General features: G+C 33.6%; 2 protein-coding genes across 2 annotated transcripts; both read right to left on the reverse strand.

Annotated features, from left to right (window-relative positions):
- Positions 1-577: 577 nt before the first annotated feature.
- On the reverse strand, positions 578-1,586 carry LOC120169310 (NAC domain-containing protein 2-like). The gene is made up of 3 exons (XM_039177493.1): positions 1,362-1,586; positions 1,003-1,283; positions 578-912 (listed from the first exon to the last, which is right to left on the reverse strand). Exons 1-3 carry the CDS (start codon positions 1,525-1,527, stop codon positions 619-621), a joined length of 741 nt encoding a protein of 246 aa, XP_039033424.1. The 5' UTR covers positions 1,528-1,586; the 3' UTR covers positions 578-618.
- A 4,370-nt stretch (positions 1,587-5,956) lies between these two features.
- On the reverse strand, positions 5,957-9,492 carry LOC120169320 (phosphate transporter PHO1 homolog 3-like). The gene is made up of 11 exons (XM_039177498.1): positions 8,758-9,492; positions 8,356-8,692; positions 8,141-8,261; positions 7,928-8,057; positions 7,735-7,855; positions 7,358-7,616; positions 7,158-7,262; positions 7,016-7,060; positions 6,497-6,925; positions 6,266-6,399; positions 5,957-6,184 (listed from the first exon to the last, which is right to left on the reverse strand). Exons 1-11 carry the CDS (start codon positions 9,347-9,349, stop codon positions 6,085-6,087), a joined length of 2,373 nt encoding a protein of 790 aa, XP_039033429.1. The 5' UTR covers positions 9,350-9,492; the 3' UTR covers positions 5,957-6,084.
- Positions 9,493-14,586: the final 5,094 nt, after the last annotated feature.

Below are 14,586 nucleotides of genomic sequence, written 5' to 3' on the forward strand. Positions count from 1 at the left end.
GAATGAAATAACCACGTCAGCATGTTGTGCACTGCAGTAGCGGAGCTAAGTAACGTTCGACACGTCTTCGTTCTAAAATCTATATTTTTTATGTTAAAATTTTATTTTATTAATGATGATTATCATAAAACTTTATTTACGTTCACACATACAAAGATGGAGAAATTTAACCCATGCATTTGACATTTATATATATATATATATTAGATTAGACGGCATCATACACAATGTCTTTTGACCACTCCCTACTAACTTTTCCAAGCAATTGTTTATCCTGTGGGCAAGAGATGCCAGCTATCCCAAAAGTCTGCCAATTATTTCTCAGAACGGCTATGCCAATCTTGTTCCAATTTTAAATATCCAAGTTTTATATTTCAAAATATCTTCTTTTCTGTCTCATTATTATCCTCATCGATTCCAAATGGACTTGCTAATGTTGTAACAGATAAGCATAACCTATATTTATTAAATATTTAAATTACATCTATTTTATTCATATGTAAGATTCCTTTATATATTTAGAATATAGCCTATATTCCAAATTTCAAGCAAACTACATATAACCTATCTGCTAACATTTTTTTTTTTTTACATTTTCGTTAAGGTGAAAACAATCCATTATTGAAACTGATGCAGCAGGGGATTGATCTGGTTCAAGAACCCACTCTCATTCACTTGAAGCTTCCCTGAATCAGTGTATTGGTAAGGTATTTTTGATCCTATGGTGTTAGGGAAATATTCAAAGCTTGAATTTTCACCAAACAGTTGGGAAACTGAACTCATGTAATCCATCTCCAGCAGATGAGAAACTGAGTCCATTTGGGTGCTTGACTCGACCCCTTTTTGTTCCAAAACCCTTCCTCCTCCAGAGTTCTTCTTCTTGTAGATTCTGCAAAGGACCCAATCATCCAGCTGAAACAGGCCCCTGGTTCTAGTCAGTTTTCTTTGACTCACCAACAATACACGAAAATGAACGAGAGAAAAATAAACAAATTAACTTACTCTCATGGATCCGTTTTGCACGCTGATTTGGTTTCTGGAATCGGTTAACCGATACTCATGCATGATCCAATCAGTCTTGACTCCCTTTGGTGGCTTGCCCTTGTAGAACACAAGAGCTTTCTTCACTCCGACATATTTGGAACCACTGTTTATGGCTTTGTCGGTGCCGGTAGCCTTCCAATAGCCTGACACGGCGGCCCTGTTGGGTCGAACCCCATTCGGATACTTCCTGTCTCGTGGGGTAAAGAAGTACCATTCTTTTTCACCGAACTCCGCTTTATCTTCAAAACCATAGGCAAATCAGTACATAATCAGCATAGCATGAAACATATTAACCAGGAATCATAAAACATACTAACCAGGTAATTGCCATGGATCAAATTTGTAGATATCGACTTCTGGGATTATGGAAACTGGACAAGGCTTAGATTTGGCCTGGTTTCTAAGGTAAAACATGATCAGTTCTTCATCTGTGGGATGGAACCTGAAACCAGGTGGCAGGTCTGAGCTGGTTATGTTTTCCATTCTGTTACTTGTAATACAAGCAAGAAGAAAAGTTGATTAAGAAAAGCCAAAAGAGGATAAGGAGGAAGAAGGGTGTTTGAAATGTTTGCAAGGAGACGGCTACGGCTTTTATGTTGAAGCAATTTTGATGGTATTGTCGTGTGATTGGCTGCTGGAATGACTTTCATCAAAGACATGAACCTCGTATTGTTATCAACTGCCACAAAGGGTAAGAACGTGGACAACACGTGCCACTTTCAACACCTACCACCCAAAAACAATATGAAATGACTTGTATTCCTGAGATATCAACCAATGAGATACTAACACTTATAATTAACTTTTATGCGAATCAACTAATCTTAATTGTTAAAATAATAATTATTATCTTTAAAGATGTTGAGTTCGAACACATTGTCTGTAATAATGTTTAAACATTTATTATAAAATAAACTTTTGAATAGATATTGTAAAATAAACTTTTGAATAGATATTACTTTTAATTACGTAATATTAATAAAAAATAAAATTTCTTATTTTTTCTTTTTAATTTTTACTCATATTTCCTACAAGTAATGGAATTGAACCTTAAATTTTTTGGTTTGGTTGTAGAGTTTATCGAGAGAAAACGTGTTGGAGCCAAAAGTAGCAGAGACGAGTAGGATAAGTATGGCATAAATTAAAATAAATAAATAAAAGAAGATTAGTATTCGCTTTGTGGTTCTTATCTTAGCCACGTCATTAAATGGACCCTACTATTGTACTCATCCTTTAGGGGGTTAATTATTTACATAAATCTCTCTCTCTCTCTCTCTCTCTCTCTCTCTCTCTCTCTCTCTCTCTCTCTCTCTCTCTCTCTCTCTCTCTCTCTCTCTCTCTCTCTCTCTCTCTCTCTCTTTCATACATGAATATATTTCTTTAATTAAATACGAGTACTACTAGTTACTAGTTTTTATTTTATATGGATAAAAATGGAAAGATATAATTATGTTTTCAGAATCGGATCGGTTAGCGAATCGGTTATGTTATCGGTTTATTGATTCAATCAATCGAATCGATTTGATCGGTTGAAAAAATCGAACGATGTCATAATTATTTAAAAAATTAAATAAAAATATCAAAAATATTTAATAAAAAATAATTTTTTATATCACAAGTCATATTTAAAACAAATCATAACATATATAAGTTAAAAACCATAAAATCAAGTGAAACAAAATGATTCAAATTAACTACAACATAATATTTAAGGTAAAACATATTAAATAATAAATATAATTATATAACTATAATTAAAAAATAAATTTAGGGCTAAAAAAATCATAACAAAATGAATTGTTTGGTTTAATTTTTTTTAAAAAACAATCTTACATGGCTAAGAAACATAGAAGAGCATCCCAAAAGTCTAAAGAGTAAAAATATGATAACAAAACAATCTCACATGGCTAAGAAACATAGAAGAGCATCTCAACTAACTTCTATAAATAATATAGGTAATTTGGCATTCAAAATCATAGAGCCTTTTGGTGAGCATTGAGTGAACTATTTTTTCACTTTAATCAAGCTCGAATTTTAGGCTTCAATCGAGCTTCTAATTTTTTTTAGTTCAAGCCTTTTCGAGTTCAAGTTTCAATATTATATTTCGAGTTCGAGTTGAACTTGATAATTTTTAGCTCGTGAGTTTGAGTCGAGTTGAGCTTACTTTTAAAGTTTTCAAGTTCGAGTCGAGCTCAGCAATACTCGAGTTCGACTTGGTTCGTTTAACAAACGACGTCGTTTGGTTTAATTTAAAAAAAAATTGACGGTTTTTTCCGTTTTTTTCGGTTTTTAGCAGGTTCGGTTCGAACGGTTCAACGGTTCCGGTCGGTTCACTAGTAGCGGTTCAATCTATGTAAATTGAACTGGACTAGGTAACGATTCCCGATTAAACCGACCAGTCCGATCCGATTTTCAAAATAATTGATAGAATCACCACCAGTCAAGTTGACTTTCACTCTTGGATTTTAGAATTTTGATAATTTTGTCTTTATTTTATAATTGTATTATTTTTTTAGAACCCATTTAATTGTATTATTTTTAGTTTAGGATAAATATTGACCGTTATGATATTAACGTTAAAATTAACTGTATTCACATAATGGTTTATTGTACTAACATGGTGATCCGTAATATTGATATGACAATTCACATATAAATAGGTCAATACTAAAAGATTGATAGATCCTGTGTTGCTTTTTAAAATGAGACATCTAAAATATTTTATAATAAAAATTAATTTGTAAAATTTAAAATTATGAGTTATTTACAAGGCCTTTTAACCAAATTTCGTTATGGAAAACTATGTCACTTTTCTAAGAACCAAAAGTTTGTTATTAAATCAAAGGATTTCTTTCAGTTGCCTAGCAATGCTACTTACAGCAACTGTTTTAACAGGCTGTTACAAATGAAAGCTGAGGCCATCCCTATTCTCAATGCAGGAGATACTAAAAGCAAAGATATTTGGGATGAGATTCGTACCAAAAAGGAAAAAGTCCCTTGGCATAAATTTATCTGGTTTTCCCTCCATATTCCTAAATTCAGTATCATCACTTGGATGTCAATTCTTGACAGGATTCCCACTCGAAAAAGACTTATTCGAATGGGGATAACCACTAAAGGTTCTTGTACCTTATGCAATGATGGTCTTGAAACAAGAAATCATTTGTTTGCCGATTGTGCTATGGTTGATTCTATTTGAAATAGAATTCTGCATCTTTCTCTCTTGACCAAGCCTCATGTGACTTGGGATATCAAGCTTGCTTGGGCTATTTCTTGTTGGAAAGGTAAATCTCTTCTTTCCTCTGTTTTGAAGATTGCTTGGAGCTCTTTCATCTACTTTGTTTGGGAAGAAAGAAATAGACGTCCATTCCAAGGTAGAGCTAGAACTATGGATGATTTGCTCATTTCTATTAAGGAGATTGTTGGTTCTCAACTTAGGAATAGAGAACTTAATAAGCTTGATTTTGTTAATATGCAACTATGTACCAATTGAGGTATAGGCTAACCATTCTTTTGTTGTAATTAGCTAGTCTTCGATCATTGATTGAGCGTTATGTATTTCTCTTAATTGGGTAATAAAAATTTTACTTATCCAAAAAAGAAATATCATTAGGGTACAAAAGTTGTACATAGTATATCTACATATAAATGATGATGTAAAAAAGGGACATAATTAATTTTTTAATTGAGTTTGAAGATAAAATTATTTTTAGCCTTTAAATGCAATATTATATGGTAAAAGGATATATATGTAGTGTGAGTGTACCGACCTAGTGGCTATCGCAAAAAAAAAAAAAAAAATCCAATCACTGAGGTTTTGGTTCGCGTGGAACTCTTCTGAAAATATAATTTTAAGTTTCGAATGCTATTTTAGTTTATGGTTTCCTAAAACGAAGTGTTTACAAAATGGTCACTGATCGCTTGTGAAATAAGATGTGATTATGATACTAAGTATACATATGTCGATACAAATAACAAAATGGGCGTGACGTGTTGAGACACACCAAATGCCGAATCCACATAGAATGGATAGTAATGTCAAAGGCAACTCATCTAAACCCGACAAGACATAATTTAAAACTATATTCTACGCAATAACTGCCCTAGTATTTACTTGCCACAACACAAACCTACGATCTAATAGTGGAATATTATACTTTAATATTGTCATTGTTATGATTAAGACGAGCAACATGAACGCCTTAATACCAGTTTGTAATAGAAGAATTTAATGACGATGAATAGACACACCGTAAAATAAAAGAAACAAAAATAAAAACCAAAATTTAATAAAAGAAACAAAAATAAAACATCAAAATTTATGTGGAAAATCTAAACATAAAAAATCATAAAGGAGAAATTTTATTATGACGAAAAAGAGATTACTAAGGGATTTTTTCTAAATATAAGTACTTTAATCAACGTGCTTCTAAACTCTAGTCCCGTGTATCTAATTATAGGGATAAGGATTTAATTACAGAAGTACATTGGATAGTCATAATAAGAATTCTACTCAAACCATATTTTCTACTTTTAATCAAAATAGATCTACTGTTCCTATTTTCTCTCAAATTTATATTTTCATTAATTTCAATCAAAATAAATGTGAGTCAAACTCTAACACTTACTTTATTCCTTACGATTAATTTTATTTTGCAACAGTCTTACTGTAAGCTATTATATCTTGTTAGTTTATGAGGGAAAGTAACGATAGAACTACGAACCTGATTCACTACTTGTAAGATATTAAATCTGTACCGTCTTTCAGGTCAATGATTCTCTTATTTTATCCTAACCACCACCTGCGACTGTCTGGCGTGGCGGCTCTGTCTCTCTCATTACTACTCTTATATTAAAGTTGTAAGCAAATGTATTTTGATAGAAGCGTTACATGTAAAGAATCTCAACTACATTTGTTTTGTCATTTTGTTATTAGTACAATGACCCCTCTTGAAAGTTACAAAGCGTGGACTTCGTACATTAGACCGACAAAAACTACCACCAGCTTCACTTATTTCTCTTTACCAGGTGGCTACAAACTTAATCGTCTTTGTCATCGTCCTCGTCATGATTGAACGGTAATGGTACAGACTTGAATGCTCGATACTTCCCGGCGTTATTCAAATGCTCGTTTTCCAACCTAATTTTCATAATCCATTACACAATTGATAAGATGATGGAAATGATTAAGGTGGTCATAGATGAATAAACTGTTGATTACCTGAAGAAATTCCATATGCCACGACGAATGATCTCGAGACTCGCAACAATTGCCGTCAGTGTTTGCGGATGCAATGTAAACTTGAAGTTCAACACTGTTTGGAGCCAGGCAAATCTCAGCAGAACATTCAATCCCTGAAATTTCGTGTACATAATTCGTTAGAGATCAGTAGGATGAACTGATGAGTTCCAAGTTGAAAACTACTGTTCTTTTTTCACTTTTGTAACTCACCATGGCTCCAAAATATACTTTTTTGTGAGGAACAAGGAGTTTATCTCTCAGCAAAAAGTTATTGGAGTCGCGATTTAAAAGCCCCCAGTCGTAGACCAAGTCCCAATATGTACAAAATATTGCAGCAATGGCTGAGACGATCCAGGCTATTATTCTCCATCCTATTCCCTTGTTGATGCTGTAAGCTGTTCTCAGACAAACAGCTACGATCGTCAGGAAATATTTCAATCCATTGAGTCCTTGCAGCGCATCTTTCTCTTCAAAGAGGCGACGCAGGCACTGAAGGAAGCGAGCCACGTATGGAAGCACTGCCACGATGAAGTAGAAAGTATTATACACGCTGCTATCTTTGCAAGTGTTCTCTCTATGTTTAAAATCTCCCCAACCATAGTAGCAGATGTAAAACTCCAAGCTCCTAATGGCTTGCACCTGTAAAAATTAATCCAACGATGTGAGTACTTCGAATGAATTGGAAGGATCATCCGAGAAGAAACCTGCAGGGAGTAATCTGCCACTAACCTGGCTAGTTAATTGATCAGCCAAGAAGAAATCTGGGAGTGTGACCTTCAGCAACAAAGAAACTTGCAAGTGAATAAAGATTTCTTCCACGATTTTGTTTGATAAATTTATGTAATTTTCTTCATATATTTCTTCAACTTACCTTGTACAGAGGAGCGCAAATACAGTGGAACAAGCATGTGAGAAGGACGAATCGACTTGATCGATACAAGATGTTGAATGGCAGGAATAGGATGATAAATAGACACTGCAACATAGCAAAACGAAGAGTTAATACGTGTCGTCGGAAAATGAATGGGGTCAATATATATCAATTATATGATATTGGACAGATGATCTTACCACAACCAACATTAGAGGAAGAAGTTCAGTGAATGCTTTGTAGTCTTTTGTTTTGGGATCCATCTCCATGTCAAGGTTGCAGAGCACACTAGCTAATGCCAATGCCCCAAGACCAAAACTCAGAAGAAGAACTTGTCGATAACCCAATTCGGTTCCCGGCTTGAAACCGAATATGAAGGCGTAGTTGACTCGGTACTTCCTCCAGTAGTATATATTGATAGCATACATTAACATGTGTAGAACAATGAATCCGAACAAACTGCCAAGAGAAAAATGGTTTATCTGTTATCATCACATTGCTACTTTGGATCATATCTATGTTTGAATTGTCAAGTTCTAAACACTGGTATATTTGAAAAAGAACGAAACAAAAGTACCTATAAAGAGGAAACATGGTTTCCATGTATTTGCTCTTTCCTTCACTATCCATAATGTTACGGGCACGTATGATCAGAATAAGGGCTAGAACAAGAGAGGCTGAACAGCCAGCGAAAAAACCTAAAAAAATTCAAAGACGTGGTCAAGGAAAAGCAATAACATTTGAAGACATTAGTTTACACCATTACTTACCTGTTGAAAAGGTTGTTCTATGCCTTTCTCGTTTTGCTTTGGGTCTTAAAATGCTCATTCCCTTGGAACGGTTTGCATTTGAAAAGTGCTTGATGAATGTTGCTTCAACCCTCTCCATGAGCCTTGTAATCTGCAATGAAAAGCTTCTAGATTAGGCCACTGGTAAATTAAGGCATTAAACAGAGTAATTTTGAAGTACTAAAGAAACTTCACCTCATCAGAGCTACCTAGGTAGGAGTTATCCACCATCTTCATGTAAGATTTTGATGCATTTCTGGAAGTGATCTTATCATACTTCTTCATTATTTTGGAGAACGCCAATGTATTCAGAAAGCTGTTGAAATTTAAGAGCATGAGTATTGGTACAATCAGAGTATATAGGTAACAAATGATGAAATAAGTAGAAAACTAGCAGAAGCAAGCATTACCTGTAACTTTTAAGCAGGCGAAGCTTATGGTAAAATTCAACAAAAGCACGCTTAAGTTGTTCTTCAATTTTTTTTAGATTTTCCCTACTGAAACTCAACTCGGCATGTTTTTCAACCTTGAGGACACCTTTAATGGTGGAACGAGGAGTCTCGAGGTGATTGTTCATTTTCACCCGGTCAAGTATTTCAAGTGGAGCGGGTCTGATGACCTTGACTTCGGGTTTCGCTGGTTTGGGTTCTTCGATCGGAGTATTTCTCTCTTTCTCATCACCATTGTCGTCGTCATTGGCTTGACCATGGATGCTTTCTTCAATGGCTTCCAGGTGAGGTGCCCTTTCTGCATATCAAAGGCAATCAATTGACTGATAAACAACAAAAGCTTTTAACAGAAGAGAAACTTACTGCTCGCTGATTTTGCACCAGATGGAGTAGAAGCCGAGAGTGCAGCAGCAGAAGCTGCAATATCCGAAGCAAGACGAGTCATCTCCACCGACCTGTCGAAATGAATCCCGGGAGGATTCTCAACTTTAATCCTAAAAGCAATCAAAGCATCCATTTGCTTGTTCAAAACATCAGCTTCTTTCATCACCTCCTGCATTTTAACCCTATAAAACTTGTCCACTTTATTGAACTCATCATCAAGCCTTCTAAAGTACACCAGCTCATACTCTCCTCCTTCCTCCGTCGTCATCAAGAACGTAGTCTCATAACTTCGCGACCCATTCCGGTCGACGGAATTCACCAAAATGGGATGACTTTCAATATCGTCGGGTGACGATGGACTTGTCGGGTTATGATGGTGGTGCCTTTGTGTTAAGCCACTGAAAGCTCTATACAGTGTTAGCTTTCGCTTTAGCCCGGGAGCAGCCGGCGGCTTGTTCCTGTGTTTGAAACGGTGCAGTTCTTTCAAAAGAGTCTTCAAGTAACCGTAATCCATATACGCATCTTGCCATTCTGGCACCATCTGAGACGCGAATTCCTTCCCGAACTTCATCTTTTCCGGTCACTACCGCTGCAAGTTCAGATGAAACAATGCTGAAATACTGTAAGTCTGTAACTACGTATAGGCTAACACTCAACACAGTTTTCACTGAATCACTGAACGAGTTGAGAAAAGAATTAAAAGAACAAGTTGATGAGGAAGACTTGGTTAGGTATAATATACATAGTAGCAGTTCAGTTGAAGGGTCGGAAGCAGCCGAGAAATTCTTGTAGACACGAAGACTCCTTTTATTGACCTTGGTTACAGTAGAAAAAACGTGTGTCAGGTAAACTTTACTCTTTTTTGTATTATTTTTACTTTAAAGTTGCATAGTCCGCATGATTGACTACCCCACCATTGAATAATGTGTCCCTTCAGCGTTACTTTTCTGTATTAGGTGACCCATATGGTATTATTATAACCCTTTCTTTATATAATTTTAATCTTAAAAATTTATATTAGTTGGCCAAAAGTTCAAATGGATACAAATACTAGAAGACACATAAACAGTATGTCATTAAATTACACTTGTAGTCAGTAAATTTCTAAAAAGAATATTTTGGTCATCAGGTTTTAAAAATTTACAAATATTAGCTTTCATGTTCATTTTGATTAGGGGAGTAAATTTTGTTATTGACAGTGTCATTACACTGTTAGTTGAAAAAGATACAAAAATGAATTCAGATAATTAAATCCTTAATCGCTACACCACACAGTAAGCTAATTTAATTGTATATAATTTTTAGTTTAAATTATAGTTTAAATACTTAATACATTATTAAATTATTATAAAAAAACTAGCAAGTAAAAAGATAATTAAAAGGAAAAATTATCTTATACATAGTTTGGTAAATTTTAATTTATACAAACATATCTATTTTAATGTCATGTATCATTTTAAGTTTAGACTTTAGTGGTTTATGCTTTAAAATTTAAGATTTATTGTTAAAATAAATTCATCAAATGACCTTAACGATTAAGGAAGTGTTGTTCTCTTTAGAGGTTTTGGGTTTAAATAATTGCATTTATTGGATATATGTTTTTTGTCGATAGGTAAGAAAAAATTATGAATATATATTATTTTATAATCACCCATACTATTTTAAAAAAAATATATATATATATATTTATTATGAAAATAAATAAGCGTAAAATAAAATTTGCACAGCTTATATATCAAATAATACTTCAATTAACAAAAAATGAAATTTCTATAATTAAATTACTTAAAAAAAATACTATTTTGATGTATAGTTTTACTTTTTTTTAATGAATTTATGTTAGTCTATACGACAGTTCAATTTAAGATTAATTTAAAATTGTTCTAACTTAAAATGTTATCACGTTCAACTTAAAAATTTTTACAAATTTATAACATTTTCTAGTACAACCAAAAAGTTGTATTACGGAAAATTTAGGGAATACAACTAAAAATGAAGATTTTTAAAATTTGATTACTAAAATAAAAAGTCTTTTAAATTCACTGATCACTGAAATAGTTGCAACTTGTACACGTTCCTTATAATTTTAATATGAGTAGTTCAATTTTGCACGTTAGGGTAACTTTTATAAGTAATAAATTTGGTTTAGTTTTAGAACTAGTCTTGCTTGGCCACTCTGTATCCACGAATTGTACAGCGTTGTGCTTATAGATTTTCGTTCCTCAATTAGAATCTGATTGTTAATTAATACTTTAAATCCATGTGATTCAATTTCCTAAATATTAATTTTCATAACAAAATATTTTAAACAATTATAATATAAAATATATATAAACCAACACAAATGTAAAAAGATAGGATCAGATGGTTGAGTTCTCGATAAAAGCAGAATCAATAAATATCCAAGCGGTCCCCTTATAAGATAAGGTTAAATATAATGACGAAATATATTGTAATTTTTTTTAAAAATAAATTAAATTTTTGAGTTAATATTTTTTATTCTGAAAAGTTTAGATTAAGTTGAAACAAGACATACTTTAGATTTATATAAAATTTTTTAAAAAATTTAATATTAAAAGGTTTATCTTAATATAACGTAAAACAACAATAAAAATGTATTAATTATATAAAACCATGGTTATCAAAATCGGACCGGACCGGTCGGTTCGATTGGTTGAACCGTGAACCGGTGGCATGTCCGGTCCGATTACCTCACAAAACCGGTCTGGCAATGAACCGGTTGAAAACCGGTAGAAGTGGGATGAACCGACTGAAAACCGGCAAAACTAGTTTGAACCGCCGATTCACTTTTTTTCTTTAAAAAAAATTAAACCAAACAACGTCGTTTGTTCAACGAGCCAAGTCAAATTCGAGTATTGCTAAGCTCAACTCGAACTCGAAAATTTTAAAAGTAAGATCATCTCGACTCAAAAACTCACGAGCTAAAAATTATCAAGTTCAACTCGAACTCGAAATATAATATTAAAACTTGAACTCGAAAAGGCTCAAACTAAAAAAAAATTTAGAAGTTCGATTGAAGTCTAAAATTTGAGCTCAATTGAAGCGAAAGAATAATTCGCTCTGTGCTCACCAAAAGGCTCCATGATTTTGAATGTCAAATTACCTCTATTATTTATAGAAGCAAGTTGGGATGCTCTTCTATGTTTCTTAGTCATATGGAATTGTTTTGTTCTCATATTTTTACTCTTTAAACTTTTGGGATGCTCTTCTATGTTTTTTAGCCATGTGGGATTATTTTTAAAAAAAAATTAAACCAAATGACATCATTTGTTATGATTTTTTTAAGCCACAATTTTATTTTTTGATTATAGTTATATAATTATATTTATTATTTAATATGTTTTACCTTAAATATTATGTTGTAGTTGATTTGAATCATTTTGTTTCACTTGATTTTATGGTTTTTAATTTATATATGTTATGACTTGTGATATTTTTATACCTTTTAATATTATAAACTTAAAAAAAGTGTTACATATATACTAATATTGCTTTGAATATTATGTAAAATTAAAAAAAATATTATTTTATATAAAATCCGGTTCAACCGCGGTTGAACCCGGTTGAACTAGTGAACCAATACCTTCACCGGTTCAATGTCCGGTCCGATTTTAAAAACATTGTATAAAATTGTAAAAGAGATGTACACACACCTGTTGAAAATAATTTGTCCAAATTAGGGATGATATTGGCGTTTTTCCCGAAATATCACCGGTGACCGGTATATTTATCGATCTAACATCGGTCAGATTATATTTCTCGATCTAACACCCTTTGCAGTAAAATGTGCCCCCTACATCGCGCTATATGATGATTTGGCGTCACGTGGGGTAAGGCGCCCCCCTACACCACGCTATATGCTAACATAGACACGTGGGTATAGCGCGGCCCCTAGGGTGCACCTTACACCACATAGGGTTTAGCGCGGGGCAGGGGCTGCACCTTACCTTTAATTCTGACATAATTATATATAGCGCGGGGCAGGGGCCGCGCCATACCTTTAACTGATATAATTATATAAGGCGCGGTGCAGGTACCGTGCCTTGTATAATTATAACAACTTTTTTCGGCTATAAATACCTTTCTCCCCCGGTTAAGTTCCTCATATCTCCTCACATCTCTCATCTCAACTTATAAATTAATACAACAATTCCGTCAACGAGTCAATAATTTTGACAATTTTCTCATATTTGATTTAGAAGTTCGTGCGATTTTTCGTTATAAGGTAATGTTGTTATAAATTTGTTTTTATTATACTTATTGTTTATTATGATTATTAGAAAAAAATATTATACTAATTATTTTCAATTAATTTGTGTTTGTAAAATTGGAGAGCGAGAGCATACGTCGAAATAGTTTTGTGGTGCATGTAATAATATAAAATTATATTATTTAAATTATTTACGTTGATGTGTAAAAATTTTAATGTGTTATATTTTCGTTCATATATTATTTATTTAATCAGGTTTGTTTCAGTTATTTGTTTTTGCAGATATAATATTGCCGCACTTTTAAACTCAAAGAATGACGCGACTTTCAGCTATTGTTTATTATGATGGTGAAATTCAAGAAGATGAAACCAGAGTTGTTTTCATATCAAATGAGCATGTTAAAATATCATTCAAGAGAAACATAACTCTTGAGGAGCTGATAACAAAGATTTCGAGGAAGATTCATGTTGGAAGTAGTAGAAGAATGCCGTCGTTGCAGTACAGATTTCCAACATCATTGTTGCCATTAACTTATACAACGTTCGAACTTTCAAACAATAATGATGTTGAAATGATGGTTGAAGCTCAAAACAATTATTCAGACGCCGATATTGATATGTATGCATATATTGTTCAAGTGCGTGCTGTTCGGGGTCAATCATTAAGCTCCCATTATGGACTGGCTGAACAAGTTGATCAAGTTGACAGCCTGACTACAGTAATGTGTAATGATTTTAATGCCATAATGGGGAGACATTCATCCGCAACTCCTTACGATATGTACCGAGGTGGGTTCACGAACAATCTGTATGACAACACATCGTCCAGTTTAAGGGGAATGCATTCATCTGCAAATTTCTTTGACCATATGGAGATGCCATCGACGCAACCATCTGTGCAGTTTTCATTTGACACGATGACTTCAAGCTCCAGGGGGAGGCATTCGACCGCGAGCTTTTTCGATATCAATGTCGATATTGCCTTCTAGTTCAAGGGGAAGGCGTGCAAGTAGTAGGTTATTCGACCTAAATGTAGAGCGTATGGAGGAACCATCATCTCCACCAGAAGAATAGCTTCGTGAGCCTGGTGCGGATGGTGCTGAGACTGGACTATTCATTCACCCAGAATCACCACAATTCAACTCCAATGATGATGAAGTTCCAGGAAATGTAGCACAAACTGACCCTCCTGCACACATGTATGAAGCTGATTATGGTGCAATGTACGGGCCATAATTTGCGGATATGCCTCATCTCGGTGACTATGGATATTACTCATCAATAAATAATGGTGAGTTATCTTTAGGCATGGAGTTTTCAAGCAAAGAAGAAGCGGTGATTGTAACACCCCAATCCATGAGTTAAAATTTCATATGATATTTATATAAGTGGTCTAATTAAAATTTTGGTTATCAAGGAATTTTTAAAAGATTAAGGACTTTAAGTGTAATTTTTTCCTTCATTGGTTTTAGTTAATTATAGCATTCACGTGGTTTGTTCAGACTTTGGTTGATGTAAAATGATTTTATAATAAAGAAAGAAAACGACCATAAATCACACGCTTTAGTAATTCATTT

The sequence above is a fragment of the Hibiscus syriacus genome, unplaced genomic scaffold (genome assembly GCF_006381635.1).
Source record: "Hibiscus syriacus cultivar Baekdansim isolate YM2019G1 unplaced genomic scaffold, ASM638163v2 tig00003041_pilon, whole genome shotgun sequence".
NCBI lineage: Eukaryota > Viridiplantae > Streptophyta > Magnoliopsida > Malvales > Malvaceae > Hibiscus > Hibiscus syriacus.